We start from the raw sequence: 26,424 nt of genomic DNA on the forward strand, positions 1-26,424 counted from the left end.
GCGGGTCCTGCCCCCCGCCGCCCGCATCGATCCCGGCGGGAGGGGCGCGGGGGGCGCGGTGCCGCCGTCGGGCCCCGGACGTGTCCCTGTCCCTGTCGCGGCCGGGAGCCGGGCCCGCGCCGCTGCCGCCGTTTGCCCGCTCGGTCCCGAGGGAGCAACGGCCCGAACGGCCCCGCTCGGGGGCGGCTCCGTGCCCGCGGGGTGCGTGCGGTGAGCGGTGCCGGGTGGGACCGGGCGGCGGAGGTGGCCGAGCCTGTGACCCGTGTCCCCCGGGGCGCCCCCGGTAATCTCCGTGTGCCGGCAGCGGGCGGGGGAGGCGCAGGGAACGGGCCCCCGGCTGCGGGCAGGTCCCTCGGCGGTTGTGCGGCTTCGGGTCTGCAGGTTGGGGGGTTCAGAGACCCCCGGCTCCCCCGGGAGGGCGGGAACTGAGCATCCCGGGCAGCTCTGCGGGTCCCCGGCTCCGCGACAAAATCTGACATCCTGTTTTGGGGGGATGCTCTGAATAAGACATGATGCAACTTGCTTATGGCCCTGCAACCGGTCCATAGCAGAACAGGGGTCTTTGGGCTCCCGTTTCCATGTCTAGTTGTGTTCAGGGTTGGAGCAGGATTTCCACCTGTCCGTGCTGAACTCCCCGAGGGTCCTGTCCCACCTCCAGGCACAGCGCTGGGCGAGCACTCTGCCTTCCAGGGCACCGAGGCTACCTCTGGGTACAGGCAGAGCGAGCTCCTTTCTGTCTGCTCACTAGATCTTTGGATGCCTCTGAGCTTGGACCATCCCCTGGGGCAAAGTATTCATAAGATAAAATCATTCTCACTGAGGGCAAAGGATCCTCAGTGGTTTGGCCGTTAAATAATTCAGGTCAGATGAGGAGTAAAGAAAGCAGCATGAAGCTTTTGAAATAAGAAGCTCTGTGACCTGTGTGCCCATGGGGAAGGTGCCCAGTGGTCTCACTGAGGTCCAATGGACAGGGCTGAAGGGTCCAGCAAATATTTAAGCAGAGATTGATATGATTTGGAGAGACCATGGCCTCTCCTGTCCATGACTATCACCTCAGTAAAACTGTACATGTGGGTTTTCTGGGCTTGGAATAAGCCAATTAATCATTGTTAGACTCCAAAGCCCCATCTAAACTTCAAGTCATCTGCTGACTTCAGTGAGTTTTGGTTCAGTAGTGGTGTTCCAGCCTGGTTCTCCTGGGTGCAGCAGGGAATGAATGAAGGCAGCAGGCAGAGTGATGTCTTGGGATGATGTCTGACAGCAGTGTGGTGCCTTGGGGTGATGACTGGAGATGGTGTGGTCTGGTGGCAGCACATCCAGGGCCTGCACGGCAGCTCCCCGCTGGAGCTCCCCAGGGCTGCAGCTGGAAGAGCAGGTTCACCAGTGTTACAGCTCTGTCTCCAGACAGAGCAAGAACCTCCTTTTGTGGAGACTGGGAATTGTTTTCCTGGCTTTTCGACTTCTGAATAGGTGTTCCTCTTTCTCAGAGAGAGAGGAACCCAAGCGCAGCAGAGTCACTGGCCAGATTTCCTTGTCTTAAGCTTGGAGGCACCAATAACAATAGGCAGTTGTGCTGAATAGCATGATAAAGGCAGCAGTTACCTTCTGAATGCCCGTACTGGTGAGCAGATGGCAAAATTCCATTCTCCATGATGGAGCTGTACCATCTTTGGATTCGTAGGACAGGCAGGATTCACAAAGTCCTGACCTTCAGGCCTTAATGCCCAATTCCAGTTCTGCAGAAAACCGCTTTCTGATCCTCTGCTCACCTCTCTGGAGCCCTTGACACTGTTTTGTCTGGAAGTGGGATATACCTCATGATGCCTGAGGATTTTCCTCTGGGAAGGCACGGCCAGCAGCGGCCGGGTGCCTGGCAGGTCTCCCACGAGGAGTCTTTGGTCCCAAAGGGAGCAGCAGGAAGGTGCCCCTCCCTGCTGGGATGCTGAATGGGCTGGTGTGGTGAGACTTGTTCTGCCTGAAGGCTGGACCAGCCCTTCTTATTTATGTCCCCGGCAGAAGATCCATCAGCTCATCGGGGTGAGGAACGGTCTCCATCAGGGCAGGACGGTGTGTGTGCCTGGAGGGCAATGAGGTCCCGCTGTGACACACAGCACGGGCGCTGTTGGTCCCTATGACACCAGCAATCAATAACCAAAGCTTTGGTGTGCTCCTAGATTATTTCTTTGGTGAGCAGTCACTGATTTAATTGCATGGTAAATTATTAACTGTGAGGATTTGCTTTACAAAACTAATGTAGGCTGCCTACTGTGCCTTTGTCCTGATATCCTTTCCAATGAGTAAGAGAGGTGTTAAAACTCATAGTGATACACAGTGTGGGCTCCAAACACGGTGGACCTGGTTGGGTTCTTTCCAATGGCTCAATGGGTTTTGGTTCAGGCCCAAAACATTTCCTTATTTCCTCCAAATGCCCTTTTGAACTTTGAATTTAATTCAGCATTTCTGAGGACTAGTCTGCTCATAATTTAAATGAGAAAATACATGTACAGAGACTTCTTTGAAAGTGGAGTTGCTACATCACTGTGCTCTGACGGGAGTTGCATTTTAACTAGTTATATGGGCCGTGAAATATGAGATGGAAGGAAGTAAATGAAAAGGAATTGGATTGAGTTTCTCCTCGGTCTCCGTGCGCAATTGCCAGGTGATCATTTTAACTAGTTATAGTGAAATATGAGATGGAAGGAAGTAAATGAAAAGGAATTGGATTGAGTTTCTCCTCGGTCTCCGTGCGCAATTGCCAGGTGATACCATAAGTCAATACTTAGCACAACTGATGTAATCTGCTGGTTTCAAATGCATGTGCAAACAGTGGATTTAAAAAGTGATGTAGAACAGTTGCTATAGTAGCAGTGTTTAATCAACATGCATAACAGGGTAAGCTAAATTGTTTGTTTAAAGTTTAATTTATTGTTGGTAGGCTACCAGTTAGATTATTGTGAAACCTCAGATAAAATTCCTGTAAATCCATGATCTCTTTGGTTTTTTAGATTCCTTTTCTTTTTTCATTTGCTCTTTTTTTCTTGAGTTTACTTCTGTGTGTGGTACCCGAGCCTCACAATAGACATTTATCTCGAGCTGTCCCATTGGAGGATATGTGATAGAGGTACTGTGGTGTTTAAATTTAAAGCCAAAGGAAACAATAGAGATCAATCTCTTGTCGTGTAATGAAAATATATCCAGCCTAGAGATCCCTAAGGTCAGGCTGGACACATGCAATGTGTGTCTGAGTGTATGCATTTTACAAATGTGAATGGATTTAGAGTATTAAAACTTAAGCCTACTGTCACTAACTTTGTTATTCGTCCTGTTTTCCAGAGGCTGAAGTAAGATAAGGTTGGCTAAGATCTATTTAAAAATCTATCTGCTCATGGTGAATGGTTTTTGTATTCAACTCTCATATCTTAGGTACAATTTTTGGAAGATCTGGTCATTGGTAGCTGTGATGATGTAGCTCTGTTGGCTCTCCAGAGATGGATGGAGAAGGGGAAGACCTTGCTTGCGTGGTCTGGTTCTCCTCATTTGTTGGTCTTACAGTTTTTCACCAATAAATAGAAGAGAGGTGCATTTTGTTCTCTTTGGATTGTTCAATGTATGCATTAAAGACAATCTCTAGTACATAGACTCGGGAACTGGAAAAGTCTTGTGAGGTTCTTGCATTTTAATATTTGGTGCGAGCGGTTTCAGCTAACGTAAGGGGACTGGAGAAAGCAGTTTTTGTGTTAGGTACCAGACAATAGTGGTGGAGAGCTGGCAACGAGCACCACAGGAAAACTCCTCTGTGTGAGTGAAGTTGGACAGGTGATGTGCCTAAAGAATGTCCTCTGGGGGTCCCTCCCCACCCAAGTTATTCTTATGGGTCTTTGCAAAGGCTGCCAGGAGCTCCCTCAGTGCCAGGTCTGTCACCAGAGGAGACCTGTCTGGGGTGGCTGTTGCAGGAGGTGCTGGAGGAGCCGTCTGGGGCTGGGCTGTGTGGGACCCCGAGCCCCCATCGGGGTACACCCTTGGGTGTGGAGCTCTGTATCTTATGGAGAAGCCTTTTGTTTCTGATACGAGTCTTCCCCAGGCAACAAGATGTTGCTTTTACATAATCTAATGGGCATTTATCTGACAAAATGCTGGGCATGATTGAGCCGACAGCCTTTTGTGCAGCAAGCTATTGGTAGGTCTTTATACCTGGAGCTGCATAGTTTGGCTGTCGGGGGGATTACATGCATCTGTATTGATTTTATTTCAGGTTTCTCGCAACCTACAATAGCCTGACAGACAAACACCTGGCTGGATATTTCAGCAATGCCAAGATACGACGGCATCTTCGGAGATCAGGACTGGTGAGACCGAAAAGTTTCCTTTTCTGAGAAAAAAGAAAAGAATTTTTTTGTTTCTTTTGATATTGCACAAGTAGAAACACCGGTGGCTCTGTCGTTTGTCAGAGGTGTGTGTTGTTGTTGACAAGAATTTGAGCAGCCAGAAAAAGGTGTGAAATCCGGCGGTGCCAGACGGAAGCCCCGGGATGACGCTGGGGGTGGGTTTGTCTGAGGGCTGCTGTGGAGGGGGTTCCAGCAGGAGCCATGTGCTGGCAGGCGGTCTGGAGCCCGTACTCCATGGAGTATCAGCCTTGGGCTTCCCCTGCGCCCTCTGTAAGGGGAGGGTCTCAGTGCTGGTCTGTGTGAGCCGGGGGCAGGGGGTGGTGTGTGTGAGTGTGTGTGAGCCTCAGCATCGCCCCTGCCTCCCCCCACGACCCACTCAGGGAGTTATTGCACGTGGCCCCGTGTCGCTGCGGTGCCGTGAGGGTGTCTGTCCATCTGCTTGTGTTTCACAGCCAGGCATTTCATGGAGAGGTTTTGGTAAATTCAGAATGCTTTTTATGTTTTTACTCTTTCTGCTCTTTTACTCCTGTCTCTTTTTGCTCGTTTGGGTTTGCCTCTGCAAAACCTTTCAGTTGGCAAATGCACAGAATCACATTGATTCTCTTAGGTTTTTTAAACTGTGAAACCTAAGCGTTGTTGACTCTACTCGCTGTTTAAACAGCTTCAGTGTTATTTTTCAGAAGTGCTTAATGGAAAACTGAAGAATTTGGTAAAGATGAATGTGCTGACTATTTTTAAGAGTATTTATGCACTCCTGGTGTGACTCTGTTGAGCACAGGCAGGTGCAGCCCTCACACAGTAGGAAGGCAAGTGTTTAATTCCCCTCTGCTGACCTGGGCAATGGCCCATGAGGAGCAAGGCTGAGCCCCCTCCCGCTGCCTTCCTTTGGCTGGGGGGGCCGGGGGCCGAAGGAGGTCCCCTTGTGTGGGGGGAAGGTGAGTTCCAGCAGGGAGAGGGGAGCAGAGGGGGCAGCTCACCGGGGAGGGAAAGCAGCCCTTCTGGGAAATTGTGCTCCGCTTCAAAACATACCTCATTCTGTCTTCTCCTTTTAGTTATATTGTACTTCTTTATGGCAGATCTCAAGGAGTGGGAGAATATTGTCTGAGAAGGAATACCGGCTGAATGCCATGAAGAGAGATCAGCAGAGATATGTACAGGAGTGCCTGGCTCGGGCCATATTTCATAAGGTCCTTGACATGGAGGTACGTGTCTCCCAGCGGTGTGTAAGCCTTTCCAGGGACTTCCCTGCTGCCAGCCAGTGCCTGTTCACTCCCACCAGGCTGGGCCCTGCAGCTGTGCCCTCCTGCTCCCCTGAGGGCACGCTCCTGCTGGGCAGAAGGACAGTCGTTGTGGCTGACGTCCCCCCCATGAAGCCTCCCCCGGCCTCTCGCGGTTAAACCACAGTGTTAAAGCATCAGAGCAGACACTGTCCTGCTCACTCACTGCTCCTTGGCACTCAGCAGATCACAGGAGGATATTCACAGGGTAGTTTTCTGAAAAAAATTCTAATCAAAGCATAATAGTTTGAACATGGTTATGTATCTTATTGGAGTACAAAATTTGGGCACATTCCTGCTACGTATCAAGAATGGTGTTGGTCTCTACAACCTTACAAATGCTCAGTGGTTCCCCTGCCAGTGTTAAAACACACGGGAGGAACGCAAATGGAGTGCACCAGCAGCAGTTTCATCACAGGGCTCGGTGAGGACCAGGGAGCAGGCAAGTGATGAGCAGAACAGAAGCAAGTGTTCTTAGGCTCATTGACATCTCAGAATGTCCATTAACGAGGTTTCTCTTTCTCTTACATTGACAGCGTCACCATCAGCAGGAAATGAGAAGGAAACTTGAAAATTCCATGAAGAAGGAGAGGGTGCAGAAAATCAAGGTAGGGCTCAAGTGGTACTGGGAACTGATGGGACGGGGCAGTTTTGCCCTGTGTTAAACGACAGCCATGAGTCAGGTCAGAAAATCACTGAGCCAAGTGTCCTGTCTCTGATGCTCATGGAAAAAGTGCAAGAAACAGGCAAGTAGAGGATGATCCTGCCCCAGGTTACACCTCCCTCCTCTGCTCAGCAGTTCGGGAACTTCCATTCATGCACATGATCCCTTTTGAACCTACTGATTGTTTTGGTTCTGCAGCGTTCTTGGTTGTGGAATTTAATTCTGAGCTGTATGAAATGGTGCTTCCTTGCATTTCTGTACAATAATGAATGTATCTGCTGTCTGCTAACTCTCTTTGATGCTCCATTGTTCTCCTTATGAAAAAAGTTAATAACTGTTCCCCTCTTTCAAGACGTTTGTGGGTTTACATGCCTTTTACACATTCCTGCTCAGTTTTCTAAGTTGAAGATCCTCAGTCTGTTGAATCTTTCGTACATGAGCCATTCCAGTCTTCTCAGTACAGTTGCCTTTTCTTAACCTTTTCTAGTTCTACTGTTTCTGTTTTGAAATGAAGAACCAGAACTGGATGAATAATTTAAGATACATGTTGCAGTTCCCCCAGTAATTCTAGACTCTGCTTTTGATTGCTGCTGAGCACTGAGCTCATGCTTTCAGCTCTTTGCCTCTGCACATGGCATTCAGCAGCACCAACATGTACCTAATGAAAAGAGGTTTCAGGGGTCATCACTGTGGTGTCATGTAGGTAGAGCTCAATTCTCTAGTTCTTACAGTCATGGAAACCCCACCGAGGTCATGGTTCTTCTCCCCATGAAGTCACTTGGACTCATTTGGGAAAAGTTGTTCTCATTTTGGCTGAAATATACTCAATATCTTATTTCTTTGTTAGGAGCCTGCATACACCGAGAAGGCATTGAGTAGCTAGCTGCTTCTTAAAGCAGCTGAAAAGCAATGTCAAATCTTTTTAATTCTAAATAATCATTTATGAGCAATTCTTCAGGTAAAGAAAGGAGGAGATTTTAATGAAAAACACTGATTGCTATTGCAAAGGCATTATTTACTGACCTGGTAGAAAGTCTCCACAGTGGAAACAGTGACTATGGCGCCCCATCAAGGGACTCTGGACTTGGATAATTTTGGAACATAAACCAAATCTGCTTCCTTCGGTGAGAAGTGTAAGGGAGACGCCTGCAGATACGTGATCTCTGTCTTTGCTGCGGTGCCACACGGGCACACAGCACCCGGCCTGCAATCAGCAGTGAAACTTCATTCTCACCTCAGACCTTCAGTGGCTTCGGCTGAGTAGCTAATGTGGAAGGGAAGGAGAAAGACAGAGGATGGGCAAGGGAGGATGAGAAGCATAGCTGGCTGTGTCCAGAAGGGTGGTCAGCCCGGTGTGGAGCTTTTGAGAAGAAAAGGTAGGGAGGGGCAGCAGCCAGAGCAAGGAAGTGCCAGATGCTCTCATTTAAAAAAGAAAGAGACCTTCAACCAAACCAAGAATCAGGAGATAGGCAGGAACAGGCAGATGGGTTGAATCTGGGGGATCTGCAGCTGGAGAGGGCTGCAGGGAGATGAGTCAGAGATGGGAACAAGTCTTTTCCCTTGTCCCTCTCTCATTCTCCCTTGATTTCCTTTCCTTCCTTAACCAGGTGTTCCATCGGGTCTGGGCAGTTTGATCATCATCACTGTCCAATGACAGACGGAAGGCAAGCTCAAACATTGCTGTTAATTGTATTTAGTACCTCAGAGATGTAAATGTCTGTTCTTTTAGGTGCAACAATCCAGAAGATCAGTGGAAGGTGCTAGCTATATGCATGCCCCATTTCCACCCCTTGGGCCAAGGAATCGCTATGGGCTCCATCCTTTAGTGGCTGGAGAACCAGCTGGTCACTCCCAAGCGGTGAGTTTCACCAAGATCCCATGAGCTATAATGTGAGTACGCACAGCTGGAAGTGTGCATGTGTACCTGTGACATCCCTGCTGGGTCTCTCCAGACTCGGGCCTTGTCCTTGGTCACTTGAGGCTGATTTCCTGTTTGCAGGATTGTGTAACGGAAGAGAAACCTCGAGAAACCGATGTTGCGGGAGTGGCACATCAGAACTTGGAAAAAATAGCTTTGCTTGTGATGAATCTGCTTCAATCTTTCCCTTTTAGCTGTGTTACCACCCAGGGCTGGGCCAGCCTCAGTACAGTGAGGCAATGAGTCCTGGGGCTGGTAAAATCCTGCAAGCAATTCCTGCACTCTTAGAAAACAGAGTTGGCTCAGGCTCAGTCCAGAAGACCATGCTTTGGAGCTCTGGCTCAGAAACCTCTTATTCTCTAGTAACAGGCAGAGGAGGAATGTTAATATACTCTTGAAATGTAATGGTACTACAGTCTAAGGTCAAAGGTCTACTTTTACCTGGTTCTGCATTTCAATAGTGATAACTGGTGCAGATGGAAGAGAAACTTTGGGTCCTGACTGACCTTTTCCTCTCCATCCCATGCAGAGGGCACCTGCACCTGCAGTTGGTTATACTGGTGGACATCCTTCTCAGCAGCACCAGGCCAAGGAGCCAGCCTTTTCTAAGATGGTGAGATAACTCAGTTAAATAGCATTTTTAGGTTTTAACATTTTAATTTGGTATTCTGAATGATATACAGGGAAAAGATGAGATTAAAGGAAGCCAGAAAAATGCTGAGTATTGAAGGAAAGCAGGCATGCTTATGTCGTGTGTTCTCTCGGTGTCCATGTGCTGAGGCCCTCAAAACGCCCCACGCTGCCAGAGTTCCTACGAGTTCATTATGTTTGCTTCAGGGCTGCACTGTGAAGAGAGTAGCAAAACCTAGATTTATGCCCAAGAGTTATTCTGGATGCTCCAGTTTTTGGATGCTTAATGAGACAGACATGCCCAAATGGTCTGGCTCTCCAGGGGCAGACTAGAAAATTTCATTTCCTGAAGGCACCTGAGAATCACTCATCACTTCCAAATATCTTGATAAGTGCTATTTTTAATTTTTTTTCCCTTTATGGTGTGGAAACCATACACAGATTTCGTAGCTGTTTGCTTTTCCCTCTTCCAGACTTCCTGGCGACCCAATACAGCCCCAGGACACATGCAGCGCCCGCCTCGCCTCCAGCCCCTTCGCTGTGCTGCCGCGGGGTCTGTACCAAAGGCTTCCAGCTCCAAACACAAGTGCCACGCGCTTGGGAATAGCCAGCAGTTTGCCAGTGAGGTGAGGCCATATTTCATCCTGGAAATCATATAATTTTAGAGACTGCTTTAGTAGTGTAATTCCCAGAACTGTATGCTGCAGAGGCAACATGCCTACCAAATGTTATCAGCTTTTATTTAAACTCTTCTTTTCAGACTCCCCTGAATTTTCAAGACATTTTCGTACTGCTCTAATGCCCAGCTGTTGATCACAGCCAGGAAAATGTGGTGGCTTCTCTCTCATATTATGAAATCTCTCTGCATGCAAGGTTTTCTGCTGCTAAATAGATTTTCTGTTAGGTGGAGAGGGCGGCAGCCACTCGGTTGATACCAATTACTCAGGAATATTTTGACATGGTCTTAGAAGTTTTCATTTTTACCTACAGCTGCAAAGTAACAGAAAACCTAACTCCTTTTCTTTACTTCTCCTCCTAAGTCACAGTAGTGGGTTCAGAGAATGAGAGCTTTTTGGAGAAGCCAAACATGATCTTGATATATACGCAGTTGCTTTCAGGTGAGATTTGGATTGTCTCCTGTTCCAGAAGAATGTTGTGTAGTTGGTGTTGTGTTAGGAGTCCCCTGGGACTGGAGGAGTTTGAAATGGGACGGTGACCTGCCACTGGCAGGCACTGTATGCGTAGCTGCCTCCTTCTGCTCTGTATCATGGTGGCCACCATCCTTTCTCCAAGAATTTGCCAGCACTATCTATGTCTGTGCAAATTGCAGGTGATTTAAATGGTTTCTTTAATGCTCGTTATTGACAAAGCAGCTGGATCGGATCCAGAGCATGCAACGTTGGCAGAATTTACTCCCTAGAGATGTCTTGCTTTTCAGGGCCCTGGTTCTCTGTTTGTGTTTCATCCTGAAGGAGGTCTGAACCTCCCCTACAAGGGGGAAAGAAGCATTTTGAACCACATCTTGCATAATTGCTGCCAAATGACGTTACAGCTGTGGGATGGTGGCTGCTTTGGGCTGTGCTCCCCGGCTGAGCACAGCAGCGGTGCCATGGGGTGACCAGTGTCACCAGAGCTGCAGGGTCACCGGTCGTGCATGCTTTACAGTGCTGTGGAGAGCTACCAGGGTGGCATTTTCAAGCATTCTGCCTGTTGCTTTGCAAATTAAAAGAAAGGAGTTCAGCACAGAAATGTTTCCATGAACAAACCTGCAAGCCCCAAGTTAAGGAACTGTTCCAGAAGTCCGTGTGTCACGTGAAGAGCAGTCAAACCCCCCTTAGCTCAATGTGCTTGGCAGCTCTTTGTGCATAACCTGTGTCACCTGGCTACAACGCTTTTGCAGGAGGAGAGGAGCGGGTTGAGGCTCATGACCCCAGTGGAGTATGTGCCCGGCACAGCCCGGAACCAGCTCCCTGCCATTAGCAGCCACATGGTGCCGGTGCCACCACCCCCCCTGCAGAGAGGAGACCGGGACGTCAACGCAGTGAGAAACAGGGTGCCCAGGGGCAGGAGGTTCCGTCCCACCACGGCACCAAATGGCCTGGAGCAGCTTCTGACAAAGGTAAGCTCTGTCTGCTGCTCAGTTTGTCTGTATTCCTCATTGACGTATTTGCTTAGTGCTGGAAGATCTGCATTCCTAGTTTGCGCAAAGATTCACTGAATTTTTGAAAGAAAGAAAATATATAATTACTAAACTATGTCACTGCCAACCATCTCTCTATATACTAAAACACTTGATGGTTTTCATCAGCTGGGGGGAAAAAAAGTGCTCAGACAGAAAAAACGCAGCAACTCTTACTAAAAGCCTTCCATCTTAGTTAATCTGATCCTGTCTCTGACCGTATCTAGCGCCAGAACTCCAGAGGGGTGTATGACATTGAGTGTATGGAAATGTCATCTGTTACACTATAGCTCCTGCCAGTTTTGATTCCTGTAAAGGAAATTGTAGGAACCCAGGACTGGGAGGGACAATATGGGTCATTAAACCTGGTCCCTGCAATTTTGGGCAATTCAGTGCAATGGTTTTTCAGTCCAAAATACTTTCCTGCCCTTCTGTGCGTTACAAAACACTTTCCAATTTAAGAAGCTCAAGGGCTGTCTTAAAACACTGGAGGCCTCAAGTGTCTGTGGCACATACATGATCTTTGTGCTCACCCTTTGCTGGAGCTGGAAGCTGAGTGTGGTTTCTGTGTATTTCCTGCTGCAGAGTTCTGGAGGATTCCCGAAGCCCTCACCACGCAGCAATGTGTTTGTTACCATGGTCTTTCTAGGAAAAAGTGTGCATTTATCTCACGATGGCGCTGCTTACAGAGATGAAATCAAAGTCTATCAGCAGCATTGCGGAGGAGAAAACCTTTGTGTCTACAAAGGCAAGCTGTTGGAAGGAGGTAAGGATGAAGAGTCAAAGAGTTCATATTGATTCTGGCAACATCTTTTTTTTTTTTTTTTCGCTAAAACGTTGATGTGATATGGAAATGATTTCAGCTGAGCTCAGTCAAGATCTATGCATCCAGGGATTTGCCTCCACACTGAATCTGGATCTACTGTTTTGTGATGGAAACTGAGGTTACAGTTACTTTTGCAAATTATAGGAGAAGAATTTAGAGAACTGATTGAACAAAATACTCTAGCTTAGATTAGTTTTGTGTTGAGATGTGTGGTTAATAGTCATTGCGCTAATAAACTGTCCTTAAGTAGGGCTATGTGTGCCTGACTTACCATAGCACATCGTAGAATCATAGAAATGTCTAGGTTGGAAGGGATCTTTAAGACCATCAGTCCCTGTTGCTTGTTATCCAGAAGGAAAGGTACGTAGTGGGAGCCCAGTTCCCACCTCTTTTTGATGGACGCGGTTCCGTCACACCAGTAATAGGTGAATTGTGTTCTGGGAACCTGGGAAGAAGAAATGGCTGGGAGATTTTCACTTATGAGGAAGAGCGATTCCACAGATCACACCCCTCAGTCCAGCTCACAGAACCCACCCTGTTTGTGTTTGCCTGTGGGGAGGTGCTGCAGAGACCCTGGCCAGTCCCCGGAGGCTGTGGGTGTGCTGCAGTGTGCCCGTGGGTCTGCTTGGGGTGTATGTCACAGCCCTGTCCCTTGGGTGTCCCTTGGGTGTGCTCCCGTTGTCCCGAGCCCCATTCACACCTGAGAGGGAACCTCCTCTCCATAATGTGCCTCCTGTAGGGCAAGTGGCAGAGTTAGTTTTTGGAGGTGGGGGCTCCAGTCTCTGCGGCGAGCACCCACACTGACCCTGTGCTATGGTCTGTTAGTGGGCACAGGGGTGTCCAGCTTGGATCTCCTGGGTCTGAAAGAGACAGGGCTGTTGAGTGGGGAGGAGGAGGAGTTTTACCAACTAATTAATACATCTGAGAACCAAAGAACCCCATCTCCAGGGCTGGGTGTGTTGTGGTGATGCAGAGATAGAATTGCAATGGGCTGACAGCAACACATAACCTTTGTCTCTGAACCCTTTCCTCTCTGTCACTGCAGAGACCTTTCAGTTCATCTCAAAGAGACACCACGGCTTCCCATTCAGCCTCACCTTTTTCCTCAACGGGATGCAAGTGGACAGGCTGAGCTGCTGCTGTGAGTACAAACACCAGAAGCGCTCCAGGCTGGGCGGCAGACACGGGTACTTCGGGTTCCTCAATGTGGAGGGAGCATCTCCTTGCTACAGGTATGGAGACGAATACACTTTGCTCACAAGGACTTAGCAGCCCAGACTTTAGAGGGTTTATCACTTGTTTCCTCTTTATAAATCCTGCTGGCACTGCACAGCTCTGTAGAACCTTCAGTTGTCACCTTTAAGTGCAGACTGTTACTCTCCTTTGAGGAGGAACTGCATCTGTATTTGTGGAGAACCCGTGGGCTTTAGGGGGCTTCTCCAAGTGAGTCATTGTCAGTCACCTTGTTGTCCAAGTGGCAATGCAGAGGCAGATGGGAACCTGCTTTTACTGCTGCTGATGAGCTGAATAGCTCACTGTGTCTCCTGCCCTTCTGTTGCTCACAGAAAGAAAAATGCAATACTTTCCAGTTCTCCTTGTTTTTTTATAGGTGCATTATTGCAATGGGTCTGGACAAAAAGCCATCCCCTCCCAAGAGAAAGATGGAGGACCATGAGGAAAATCCTGTGGGTTCCTGGAGAGATGGAGAGCACAGTGAGCCAAATGAAAGCAGTGTTGAGCAGAAACCAAGCAAAGCTTCGTTGTTAGTCATCATACCAGGTCATGAAGCCAGTGTGGAAACTGTTGAGGATAAAATGGAGAACAAACAGGAGTACAGAAAAGAAGAAAAGGAAGAACTGTCTGATCGTGAGAGTGAAGATAGTCAGAAAGACACCAGTAAAACCGGTACAGTATTGCAAAACACACGCGGGGGATCGAAAATGGCAGAGGATGATTCTGGAGAAGGTGTGGGATTGTGGGCTTCCAACTTCACCTGGAGCATCCTCATGTGTGAGAAATGTGGCCATGGCTGTGTCGGGGCAACAAACCCAGTGGGTCTCCTTTCAGCCAAGCACCAGGGTGAGAGGGTTTTGCAAGAGCCAAGCAAGTGAGTAAGGAAGGTCTGAGAGGCTGAAACGGGAGCCTGAGGTGGGAAAGCAGGAGGAAAAGTAGGGGACAGTGAAGGGACAACAGTGGAGAAGGAGAATGGCAGCAGGGGAGGACAAGTAGAGCAGAAGGAAGAAATGAGACTGGGTGTGTGTAGGGAGAGAGTGGGTCTGAGGTGAGCTCATAGGGGAGACAGGACATGGGCACATGGGAATGGAGAGGAGATGGTGGCCTTAGGGGCAGGGGGTGGAAAAGGAGATGGAAGATGGGAGGAGCACACAGTGGCAAAATCTCAGCAAGATTCAGTGGCAGATGAACTATTTTGGTGTTTTCTCCTGTCTGTGGCCAGCAGGAGTGCGATGCTTTGTTGACCTAAGGTTCTTTCCAGCATGGTACCCTGGGCACTGCTTACCTGGTGCCTGCCCAAACCTCCAGCTTCCTCTCTTGTTCAAGACTTGTTCCCTCTTCTCCAGCTCTGCTCCACCTTTCCTGCCTTCTCTGCTCCAGCTCTGCTGGGGCCATCGTCCTCTCCCTTCACTGAACACTCCTGCTGCCAGCTGTACCTGGCCCACCTTGTCCCTCCTGAGTCCCATCTTGTCCCTGTCGACAGAGATTTAAGAAGAGAGGGGAGAGAGGCTGCCCTTGCTGGGAGTTTGCCACAGAGGTGTTTCTTGTGGCAGGCAAAGATAATATTTGTGGTGTAAAACTGGCGTGTGGCAGCTCCAACTGCATGCTCAGAAGGTGCTGTTTCCCCAGAGCCAGTGGATGGGATGGGATGGGACAGAGAGCCCAGCCCCTGCCTTCACTCACTCCTCCTGTAACACCTCTCGCAGGGTAAGCCAAATTTAGAGAGAAATTTTAATTCCTACTTCCCATTCCTATTTTAATTTCCTAATTCTGCAGTGCTAGTGCTCAGCTTCCCTGTTAGTCCCTGTGGGTGAGTGTTTGTGATCCATCAAGCCTTCTGCCTGCCAGGAGCTGGGCACCTTTCTGACAGTTACTGAAGGAGGCCTCACTTCGACAGCTCAGTTGGAATCTCAATTGATTTTTAATACAGAAACTAAATCTCCTTATTCCCTTAATTCTCATTGTCTGGGTAATTGTTTATTTGCCTAATTGGTTCTGCATCAGAAGCTCCTCATTTCTGTCCTTGGCGCTCTGTCACTTCAGTGCTTCAGAAGCCCTGATGGGAAGAAAAAGGGATGAGCAATAAAAATTGAGAGGTGAGGAGTTGTGGCCATGAGGGACAGCTGGTGTGTCAGTGGTGACAGCTCTGTCACTCTTTGCTCTGCTGGCTCCCTGCGCAGCGAGGGTGGCAGCGGTGGGACGGCTGGGTTTGGGATGGAGATGGCCGAGGGCTGGTGCCCGGGGTGTCACCCGGCGCTGCCCTGGCTGGTGGGGAGGCTGGTGACACACACGAAGGCAGCTCTGCCTGTAGACCCGGGCGGTTGTCTGTCAGGTGTTACACTTGTCAGGCTGGTGGCCTGGGACGGGATCCAGACCTTGTTGCTGTAGAAATGGTCACTCTGCCGTAAGCTTTGCTTGTCCCAGGGTTTCCCCCAGGAGCTGGAGGAGCGCGCTGAGCCGTGCCGTAACATACTCTTCCTCCGCAGCGCCCCTTGGCTGGATTGTGTTAATTCATTTACTTTGTAAGCCACTTCTTTGCTAATTAGCCATGTCAATCCATACTTTTCTTACCTTGTGCTACAATATATTACCTTTCTCCAGCTTTCTCTGTTGTATTTTTCTCCTGTAACAAGAGACTGCCTTGCATTTTATTTCTGAGTTTGCCCAGCTCTTAACTTTTCCAGTCCTTTCAGTGGCTAATGATTTTCTTTGTTTTGTTTTTAATATATCAATCATACTTGATGCATCATTCAGTAGCTTTACTACATTTTTGCTGCTCTATCTATGAAAAACATGAGACTTCTGTACAATAATGTGCTCTTATGATTCCTGTCTGTGGTCTTAGATTCTCTCGTGTCTTTAAAAAGATTGAGCAAATGCCAAGGCAAAAGGAGATTAATGAAGTTAACCTCTTTCTGCTTCAAAAGAACTTTATTAGTTGTGAATTCTGTTTCCTGTCTCACAGTATGATTCTTTTATTTAGAGTATGATGAAGATTTTGAGGCAGATGAAGAAGTTAATGAAGTGGGACAGACTGGTGACCAAATGAATGGAATGTCAAAGTCATCCTCAGATGATAAACTTCATAATTTAGACTATGAAAAAGAGAGTAAAACCTCATCCCCGAACGCACTGCAGGCCTCCGACAGTGAGAAGGAGCAAAGCGATGGATATTCCGACAGCGACTCCGAGGATGATAAACGAGGTGGGTGTGTTTCGTCAGGAGGGCTAGGGGGGTTGACCTGGTGCATGTTTTACCTTTTGTGTGTCTCCCGTCCGTATGTTGAGGCTGCACAGGAAAACCCACTCAGTTCCTACCAAGTTGAGAAAACATAGCTGTTTTGTCTGTCGATAATTCCACCCACGTGTGCCAGCTCCCAGCGGGCTCTGCGCAGAAATGGAGATGGAGCCAGCTGGCAAATGAGCTGTAGGGGCTCAGGGCAGGTCAGCACTGGGTGCCAGTGGTCACTGAGGTCCCTGGGGCTGTGGCCACTGGCACCTGCTGAGCGTGTGGGCTTTTATCTGGGACATCGCCAGGAGACCCAATGTACCACACTGTGTTTCAGAAGTGCTGTCTGTAACAGCCCCGGCTGGTCCCCAGCTGAGCTCTGTCCCCTGGTGTGTCCCCAGCTCTGCCCTGGCCGGGAGGACGCGCCGTCGGCTCAGCGGTCCCCTGTCCCCACCGCAGTGGGAGCCAGCGAGGGTCCGTGTCCGGGTCTGGCTGAGAGCGAGTGAGGGTTAGGGGCAGGAAGGTGGGCTGTGGTTCTTGATGGAAACATAGCTACAAAAAAGTGTGCTGAAAGATTAAACTGTTTTAGAATAGCTTTTTGTAGAATAAGTAGCGTTTTCTGCCATTCAGTCTTTGTGTCAGTGCTTTTCATGTCCAGTGTTGGATCTATTGGTCTCCACGCAGCCCCAGCCATGCGTGGTCACAAACCACCCCACAGAGACCCTGCAGGCCACCTCTCCTGTGTCAGGGTGGGATCCCGCTCCACGGGCGGTGGGTGAGGCAGGAGGGAGCTGCCTCTCCCCTCTGGCACAGTGTTTGAGTCCCTAACATTTCTCCTCCGTGGCTCTGATAGATCCTGACCTGACCTATGTACCAGGGTTTCTCCATTTTCTGCTGTTTTAGAATTAATTACTTTATCTTCCCTACATCTGACAGTCCTATTGTGCAAACTGCTTTTCAAGTCAATTGGAAACATTACTGTCACATTTGTATTTCTAGGTGAACTAAATAAAGGTAATGCAGCTGTTTGTGAAAGGGTTGCAGCTGCAAGAAAGATCCAGTCATTTTACAGAAAGTATAAAACCCAACAGAAATTCAAATCAGGTTTGGAACATCCTTGATTATGAAATCATTGCAGTGATCAAAAAGAATCTTAATTTTTGTTTTCTCATGATAATCAGAAATAGCTTGTGATTCATGAACAATCAGTACACTTAAGCATCCTTTTCTGCTTGTCAGTGCATGGCATTACGCACTTTATTGTGACTTTAATCATAGAATCCTAGAATCATAGAATCATCTAAGTTGGAAGGGACCTTAAAGATCATCTACTCCAACCATCAACCTAACTCTGACAACAAAATAAATAAGAAATAAAAATCACTAAACCATATTCCTGAGGACCATGTCAACCCGTCTTTTGAACACCTCCAGGGATGGTGCCTCAACCACTTCCCTGGGCAGCCCCTTCCAATGCTGGAAAGCCCTTTTGGTGAAGAAATGTTTCCTGATATCCAACCTAAACCTCCCCTGATGCAACTCGAGGCCGTTTCCCCTTGTCCTATCGGCTGCTCCTCAGGCGCCGGCAGCGTGTGGTGACAAGGGATGCTGTGGGTGCAGGGGGAAGGAAGGGGTGCCTGGAGGGGCCTCCACTGCTCCCTCTGCATTAAGACCTTAATGACCACCCTTATTCATCTTCGTACTTGGATGTAATAGCACTGGTTTTGTAATACATTGCGGATTAAAGGGGTAATTTAAAATACAATAAAAAATTGCAGTGAGCCTTCCTCAGCTCCACAGAGGAAGAAGAGGTGTAGAGGCTGCAGGAAGACCATGGCTGCAGGAGGAAATATTGTGGCACAGATTTGGCTCCGGTGGCTGTTCAGGTCCAAATTCTACCTCTGGCCTTTGGCTGGCAGGGGACGCCCAGGAAAAATATCAGAAAAGGGCAAGAAAGCTGTGCTGCTTCCCCAGTGTGTCCTCCCACCCCTGGAATTAGCTGGTGCCAGGGGTGGTCCCTGCTACTTATTAGGCCTAATTGGATTTTTCTTCCTTGTGTTTGACTAATGTCTTCTTGAACCCATGTCAACTCTGGACACCAGCAATGCTGTGTAGCAGCGACCTCTTCTGTTTGCCTAAATGTTAGATGAAGAATTATTGCTTTTTTTCACCCCCCTCCCTCAAATTTTCCATTTATGAATTTAGTGTGATGGTCCCTGTATGTTTTTTCAGAGGAGAGAGTGAACTTCATCTCCAGTTCAGTTTGAATGGTTTGCACGTGATTTTGGAGACCTTTTCATATTCACTGTTGCTATGGTTGAAATCCTTTGTCAAATGGGGCTCAAGAAACTACTCTAAACCCTGTCTGAGTCACATTTAGAGATGCTTTTGGAGGTGTACTTCTGTGTGATTGATGGGGCTAATCTGGTTCATTTCCATTATCAGAAAAAAATATCTTAAATGGCTTTGATTTTAACACTTTGATACCTCTGGGCAATGTTCTATTGCAGTTACTGGGGTTTTGGCACAATACCCTCAGATGGTGTAATTCAGAGAATGATCTCAGATGGGCCGGTGAATGCAGGTGTTTTGGTGACAAATACTGAAACAGAATTCTGTTTGCTATTTCTAGACGGGAGGGCTGCACACTCTGTCTCATCCATCAGCACCCAGTACAGCAGTGACAGTGACTCCGATGCTGAAACGATGGAAGACGACGTTAAGGGCAAAGAGGAGCATAACATCAGACTGGCATCTGATGATGTAGAACATGCATCTGCATCTGCAGAGCTGCTCAGAATGGAGGAAAATCAGGAAACTTTTACACTGGAAAAGGAAGGAATAGATGAAACAGAAAAGGCAGAAGCAGAAGATCTAACAGTAAGGGAAGATACTGGAATTTTTGATGAAAATATAATGGCAATAGAGCGGCAAAGTCCTGAAGTTCCTGAGGAACTCAAACAGGCTGGGTCAGGAGAAGGTGACATCAGGGAAGACAGGGAGAAGAATGCGAGTGCCAGGAGGGATGACGGGAAGGAAAGTCTTCTAGTGCCTTTGGAAAGTGATGTGATGCAAGGGGAAGACAGCAATGAAGGGTCTCCTCGGGGTGACGGTGAAGGTGGTGAGTACAGTCCCCCTGTAGAGCTGTGGGTGACCAGTTCCTGCAAGTGTGGCTGCCTTTGCCGTTGCCCTGGGCCGCGGTGCAGCACGGGGGGTGCAGCTGAGGGGCTGTTCTCGGGCTGCTGGAGCCCCCTGTGCTGCTGTGGGCTGAGCAACCACCCACAGTCTCACCCTGCTTTATTGTCCCCGTTCCAGTGTTTCCAGGAAAAGGCTTTGGCTGTTTTTTTTTACTCCAGTAGTTTGGTTTCATGTATCATGCAATTATTATAAAATCCAAACGTGGTTTATTACTATGGGAGACCCTGGGGGACTCTGTAATGTCAAAAGACTAGGTTAAAAAAGAACACCAAAAATCACTGTGGGAATCGTGGCGTGGCAGATGAAGATCACAACTGTCAGTTGATCCCTGGTTGTGTTGCTTCACTCTGTCGTGGCTTCCTTGGCAAGGTACAAATCAGTCAGTTGTGTGACACCTCATTTTTACTGTTGATGAAATGGGCATCTTGCAGTTTCAACTTTATGGGTAAAGGGCAATTAATAAAGAGGTGGCCACATGAGGAAGGCTTTGCATTATTCTAGCTGGGGAATGGGAAGAAATGTAAGCCCTTGCTTTGCAACGTCATCCAGGTGACAGGGGCAGCGTTAGACCAGGCTCTGTAAGAGAACAGTGGTCTGCATGGTGCTGGTGTAAAGGAGAGACACAAGCCACGGTAGATTAATTTCCCAGCTGCCCTTCTGTATGCTGGATTTGCAGTGGGACGTGGAGTGGTTTTCCTTTATTTTGATAGAAGTTTCTGTTTCTATGGCTTTCTGTTCGCTGCAGTGCACCTATCTAAGATAGCAGTCTCTGGAAGGATCAATTTGAACGCTGGTGCTGACTGCTTTGGGGGTCTGTTGCTGCTGGGTTACTTTGACTTGTCTTGTGCATTGCTGTCGCTTTGTTATGCCTTCAGAATGGAGACAGCAAAGACAGTAACATCATTCATCGAATGATGCTGAAGCCTTCAAAGATGTTTGCTCAAAGAGGCTGAAGCCTTCAAAGATGTTACAGCTCCTGCTACTCCAGCCCTCCAAAAGGCTGAGGGCTAAAAGCCTGTGGAGATGCCCAGAGGGCTGAAGGATCTCGGTCCTTTACTGTGACTGCAGTTGATTCTCAGTCCGTTCTTGGCCTTCCCTGGTGTTTTCACATGAGCTTCTCACTGGGGCTGGTCATTCTTACCAGCCACCCAGCCCACATTTGGATGAGGCTGGGACGATCTGCTCTGGTTCTGCCCCGGTGACTCCTCATCACACTCGGCTCGCGACAGGATTTCTCCTGGCCAGTGCTGCCAGTAACAGTGCAGAACTAACTTACCAGAGAAAATCGTATCTGCTGGAGGAAGCCAAAGGTGCAGAGTGCTCCTCTGGGGTTGCTCAGTTGCCGCTGAGGCTGGGCAGATGACAGCCGGTGGTGCGAGAGGACCTGTCAGATGGGGCTGCCTGGGATGGGCTCCTGCTGCGCCTTGTCTGGTCTTGCTGTGCTCGCTGTGACAAGGAGGTGCTATTGATCCCCAGGGAGAAGTGCTGTGAGCAGTGTTTGTGGTCCTCCCCTGGGTCTGTGTTTTGATGGACTGTCAATTCCCTTTTGTCAGCCGCTGGGCGGGCAGGAAGCTGCAGAGAACGGGGCTGCCAGGGAGTGGGACCTCGTGCCCCTCGTCAGACCGAGCGATACAGCGCAGCCAGCAGAGCACTGGGCATTTCAGCAGCACAAGGAAGGACGTGCTGCCCCTGCCTCTGCGGGAGGCAGCCCAGGGATGTCCTGCAGCAGGAACTTTTTGTCTTCTCTGCAGAGCTGAGGCGCCCGAACGATTCACACCACCTCTGTCCTGTTTGCAGAGACTTTGTCAAGACCCGGGGCCCAGGAGGAACCTTATAAATGCTCTGCTGGGACCTTCCCTGCTCCCTTCCATGGTTCCTTGCAGAGCAGAGCTTAGTGCTTCATCCAGGTGAAATGTGGCAGCAGGGGGTGAAGCCACCACTGCCCCTTAGGACACATGGCAGAGGCGAAAGGACATTCAGGCTGAGCAGGGGCTTCTGTACGACAGATGGAATGGCATTTTAGAAAGTTCCTAGCATTTCTGCTCAGAGCTGTGTGGGTGCAGGGTGCTGATGGGGTAGGAAGGATGGGGGAAAGCAAAAAGTAGGAGGAATCACAGGAGGAAGGAGAAGAAATAATAAAAACAAAAGTGAAAAAAAAAAGAAGAAAAATAACATAGACAAGGGTGAGTAGAAAGGCAGAATCAACAGCATCGAAAAAAGCAGGCTCAGAGGAAAAAGGTGGGAGAGCAGAGGGAGTGCACTGGCAAGAGAGGAGCAGGGATTTGGGAAGGGAAGAGTCCAAGGCTGTTGCAGGGAACACGGTGTCGAGTCTTCTCCTCACTGTGAGTGAGGGGAACCAACCCCCCTCCCACTCCCGGGCCTATCGGTGCCCCGACTGGCTGAAGCAGCAGGCAGGTTACATCCCATACACACAGCTACATGTATAAAAAAAAATCGGTCTCATAAGAATTGATAGTCATTTTTCTTAATAAATTGCTGGAGGGAGCATCCTGCCACAGGCGAGTACATGCGACCTGAGTACAGGGTGCCCAGAGGGACAGTGATCCACAGAAGACCTGTACAAATGGTTTGACAGCATTTCTGTGGGTTAGGTGGGCAATTCGGGTGGGAGCAGGGGTGACTCTTACTGTGCTTGTCTTTATGCAACTGATTTTCTCCTGGCAGAGCTCGTAGTAACTGCAGATGTGCCCGACGGGTCAGCCCAGGGCACATCTCCACAGCAGCCTGCGTCTCACAGTGGCAAGAGAAGATGCTCTTGTTCTTGTGTTCGAATTTCACTCATTTCATAGCTCTCCCACTCTATCTGCTGTATAATAGCTCTTAGAAAAAAATGCCTGCCCGGTCCTTTTGTCTCCCGTTGGACATGGGTCCTGTGGACTCTGAAGTCTGTGAGTTTGTCTGTGTTTGAACCTGCTGATGCTGCCGTCCCCCCAGCTCCTGTCACAGCAGGGTCACTGCCTCTGTCCTCTGCAGGCTTTATGAAGCCCAATATTTTGGGTGCCGTTATTCCATGCCCTATTGCAGAGTGGCCCAAAGTCAGCCAGTTCCTGAGTGTGGGAGCATTAGCTTTTTACTCATGGCTCCTTATTTTTATTTTCAGAGAAACTGATTTGAGGTGTTGGTTGAAAGTCAAGATGTCACATTGTGTAGCACCTCTTTATCTAGGCTGTGAGTCAAGATTCAGCCAGGAACATGTTGAGTGGTTAGTTGTGGCGATTGGTTTCCGTCTCTTTATTTTTGTATTTGAATCCAAGTCAGGATTCAGATCTTTTTTCTTGCTGGCTGAAACTCTGCTCCTCTACTCTCAGACAAAATGCTTTGTCTAAATAAAACGGCATAGACAGGGAATGACCTGGGAAGGTCATCGGTGAAGGTGTTGAAAAGTGTCCACGCTCTCACTGAGCCTTGACATAGAACTTGTCTGTGGAGGTTCAGAGACTGAAACTTGGACCAAGCGTCTCTGCAGCACCTCCACTGTGCAGGTGAAGGTGACAGTGTCTGCTCTGTGTCATGGACAGCAATAGGATAGAGGAACCTGTGGTTGTCTCCCTTACGATCTGGAAGTTCTGCTCGACATCAGTAGTGAGTACAAACAATTGGCTGCATTACTCCCTTTTGGTCAAAGCCTGGATTGTCCCAAGCTGCAGAGGAGCAGTGTGAAACGTGTCACCACTGGCACCATCCAGGCAGCAACAGGAGTTACCAGGGGTCTCACACTGACATAGCCCAAATGGAAGCTGTTTCAGAGGTGTCCCTGATGGTGGTTCCTCCTGGATGCAGTACATGGGCAGCAGAGGGCATTCACAGAAAAACCAAGTGCGAGGCTGGACTTTCTGCTGTCAGTCCATACTGGTGGTGAACTGGCAAGCTCTTTGTGTGAACGACCAAGCCCATATCTGCACCAGAAAAGGAAAGGCGTAGACAATGGATGGAACTTGAGGGGAGAAGCCTGGGTTGCTGGAGGGAAGGGCTCTCAGGGGAGATGCTGATGGGGCTGGACTCTGTATGGAGCTGCAACGCTGCTCGTGAAGAAGTTGTTTAGTATTGCTGGAGCGAAAGACTTTCATGTAATCATCCAGCGAGTCATAAAGCAAAATGGAACTGACAGCACAACCTTAACAATAATGTCAAATATATGACTTGAATGTGAAGCATCTCAATCACTGCGTTTACAGAGAGAAAATACTTCCCCACTTATTTACAGAACCACACAGGTCTCCAGTCACTTACGTCAGCGTGGGGAATTGAGGAATCATCACAACTCTAGTTGGGAGCTTAATGTAGATTTATTTTTTTTTAAAGATATTCACAGAACAATAGCAATTTAATGTCTATAAAACAATGTTGTTGCTTGTGTGTTGGACCCCCCTCAGACTGGCTGACAGCAGCAACCTCACTGTTTTGTGAAAACACGGAAGACTGCTGCTCTGCTCTGATAGATGCCTCTGCATGAATTTTCCCTTGGATTTTTAATGGTTGTCTCCATTTGGTTTTAATCTACTTTAAAAAGTTATTGTTGGTGAAGATTTACATGGCTACTATTGGGTCTGCCCTAACATTTAAAGTTCTAAACTGGGCTGAGGTAGCTGGATGACTTCTCCCCCTTTCGCTTTTTAATGTTTTCTCTTCATTGCTGCCTCTTTTGTAACTTTGTGATAGGTTCTGAAGATTGCCAAGCATTCCAGGAGGAAACAGCAATGGCAACTGGAAGTGATCTTTATGTGAATTCTCAGCCTGAACCTGGTGATTCCCGTGCAGAAGAGGGAGAGGAGAACATAACAAGTACAGAGCGTGGTGCCAGTGAAGGTGAGGTTGGCCATTGATCAGGGACATGGGTTAAATCTTCTTCATATGAAGTCTTTGTATAGAACTGTTTGCCCTTTCTCATCTAGGCTATCAAACCCTCCTCGTGCTCTTTTCTTTCCTAATTTGTATAAAATCAGGTGATGACTAGCTGGCTTCTGTAGTCATGCGTAATTAATGCTTTTTTGGCAGTTATAATGGTCCTAGGTAAAGAATCCAGGCCATGAAAGAACTGGCTGCCAGGCCAAGAAAATAGCTGTGGAAAGCAGAAATGTCGTGGGTTTCCCTTTGTTTCCAGGATGGAGCTGAGGGACGAGGAATGGAGTTGAGCTGCAGAGCTGGTCTCCATCTGTCCCCTCTTTGTCTCCCAAACTCGCCTCCCTCTTAGCACTTGGCATAATTGGCAGTGAGGGAATTTCAGCTTGGTCTTGGTTCCCTCCAGGAGTGTTTCTGGTCCTCGCAGCCCCGGCAGCTCGTTGCTGGTGACTTGGTCTGCCTGGCACAGAGCCTCGCACGTTGTACAGGGGTACTGCAGCCACCATCCTGCTGCAGCAACGAGCTGTGGTCACTCTAAATGTTAACATTCTGTTGCAAAGGAGCAACGACTCTGAAAAGAGAAGAAAATCATAGGTTAAAACTGATTTCAGACTGTTGCTCTTACATTTGCTTCTTCCATCCTCAGAGTCTAACAGCTGCCAGGAACAGGTCACATATCTTGTTTTTAAGTTGCTAGTTGTGCACTGTCTTTAGCACATTAATCCAGGTGTTCTACGTTTCACTGGTCGGCTGGGAGCCTTTTGATCTTCTTCCTCTAGGTAGTCTCAGAACATAGTCTTGTAAGGTTTGTTGTCTTTCATCCAGAAGGTGTTACAGGAGGCTGGAGGTTCCTTCTCATCTCCGGTCTGTCAGTAATTGCCTTTTTCTGAATAATTCTTTCTCAGATGAGTGATAAACAGTGGGAGATGATGGGGGCAGGACAGCCTTTGCCCAGTGTGAGAAAGGGTGGCTTGGGCAAGACATTGTTCCTTGTGTCTTTCAGTGGCACAAACCTTCTCATTTTCTCAAGAACAAGAACCCGCCATGTTGGTACCAAAGGCTGGTGCAGCAGCACCGAATCCAGGGAGGGCTTTGCCCTTAAATTCCCAGGGGACAGGAACTGACCCTGTGTTATTCCCCAGTGTGTGCATATTTTACATGAGCAACTTACCACCTATTTCTGAATTTTTGGCTGTTATTGTCAAGCTCATGGCTCTGACACACGCCCAAGCTCGCTGCAGGGCGGGCGAGGGAAGGAGGGAGATGGGTCCTTAATAATAAACCTGTAGAACAGCCTTAACACTAACACCATTCTCGATAAAACTAATGTTTTGATTATTTTTTAATAGCACCAGATGGAGCTTTCTTGGCAGAAGGGACAAGACCACTTGACGTACAGAAGGCAGCAGAACAAGTGGTAGAAGAAGGGCAGATGGTAGGGGAGAGAGAAGCTCTTGAGAAGGAAGGTTTTGTTGCTGAGGGAGGCGATGCTCGCACTGAAGAGGCAGGAGAAGACGTGGCACGGGCAGGAGACTCACTGCCCGAGGAAGACACGGTGGCTGTGCTGCAGGTGGAGGAATCCACACCTCAGGAGAGCACCATGGCAGGAGAGGAGCCCAGGGCAGCAGTGTCACCTGAGGAGCAGGAGGGAGTGATGGAGGGGACGGAGAGCGAGGCAGCACTGGGAGAGCAGGTCCCCGGGGCAGAGGAGCCAGCAGTGATGCTACTGGGCAAGGAGGAAGATGGAGTGGTGGCCCAGGGGCAGGAGGTCGCCGGGGAGGTCCCGGGGGCAGAGGAGGCTGTGGAGGAGGTCCCAGGGACAGAGGAGGCTGCAGGAGCCCCAGGGCCGGCGGTGAAGGAGGGGGTGGAGGGGGCAGAGGGGACCGTGGAGGAGGGAGGTTTTCCAGGGAAGGACGTGGTGGCAGGTGCTGTGTCTGAGGGAGAGGAGGCTGCAGAGGATGCCAGCACAGCAGGGGAAGGGATTGCTGGGGTTGTTGGCCCTGCAGGAGAGGAGCCTGTAGAGAA

General features: G+C 48.9%; 1 protein-coding gene across 1 annotated transcript; it reads left to right on the forward strand.

Annotated features, from left to right (window-relative positions):
- The first annotated feature begins 190 nt into the window (after positions 1-190).
- ERICH3 (glutamate rich 3) lies at positions 191-26,420 on the forward strand. Its single transcript, XM_014937177.1, has 16 exons — positions 191-283; positions 4,253-4,346; positions 5,462-5,587; positions 6,199-6,270; positions 8,056-8,184; positions 8,774-8,857; positions 9,348-9,500; positions 10,775-10,993; positions 11,639-11,819; positions 12,925-13,111; positions 13,489-13,784; positions 16,096-16,317; positions 18,974-19,462; positions 24,220-24,366; positions 25,749-26,320; positions 26,406-26,420. The coding sequence occupies exons 3-16, from the start codon at positions 5,513-5,515 to the stop codon at positions 26,418-26,420; spliced, it is 2,841 nt and encodes a 946-aa protein (XP_014792663.1). The 5' UTR covers positions 191-283; positions 4,253-4,346; positions 5,462-5,512.
- The last annotated feature ends 4 nt before the right edge of the window (positions 26,421-26,424 follow it).

The sequence above is a fragment of the Calidris pugnax genome, unplaced genomic scaffold, assembly GCF_001431845.1.
Source record: "Calidris pugnax isolate Ruff unplaced genomic scaffold, ASM143184v1 scaffold29, whole genome shotgun sequence".
NCBI classification, from domain to species: domain Eukaryota; kingdom Metazoa; phylum Chordata; class Aves; order Charadriiformes; family Scolopacidae; genus Calidris; species Calidris pugnax.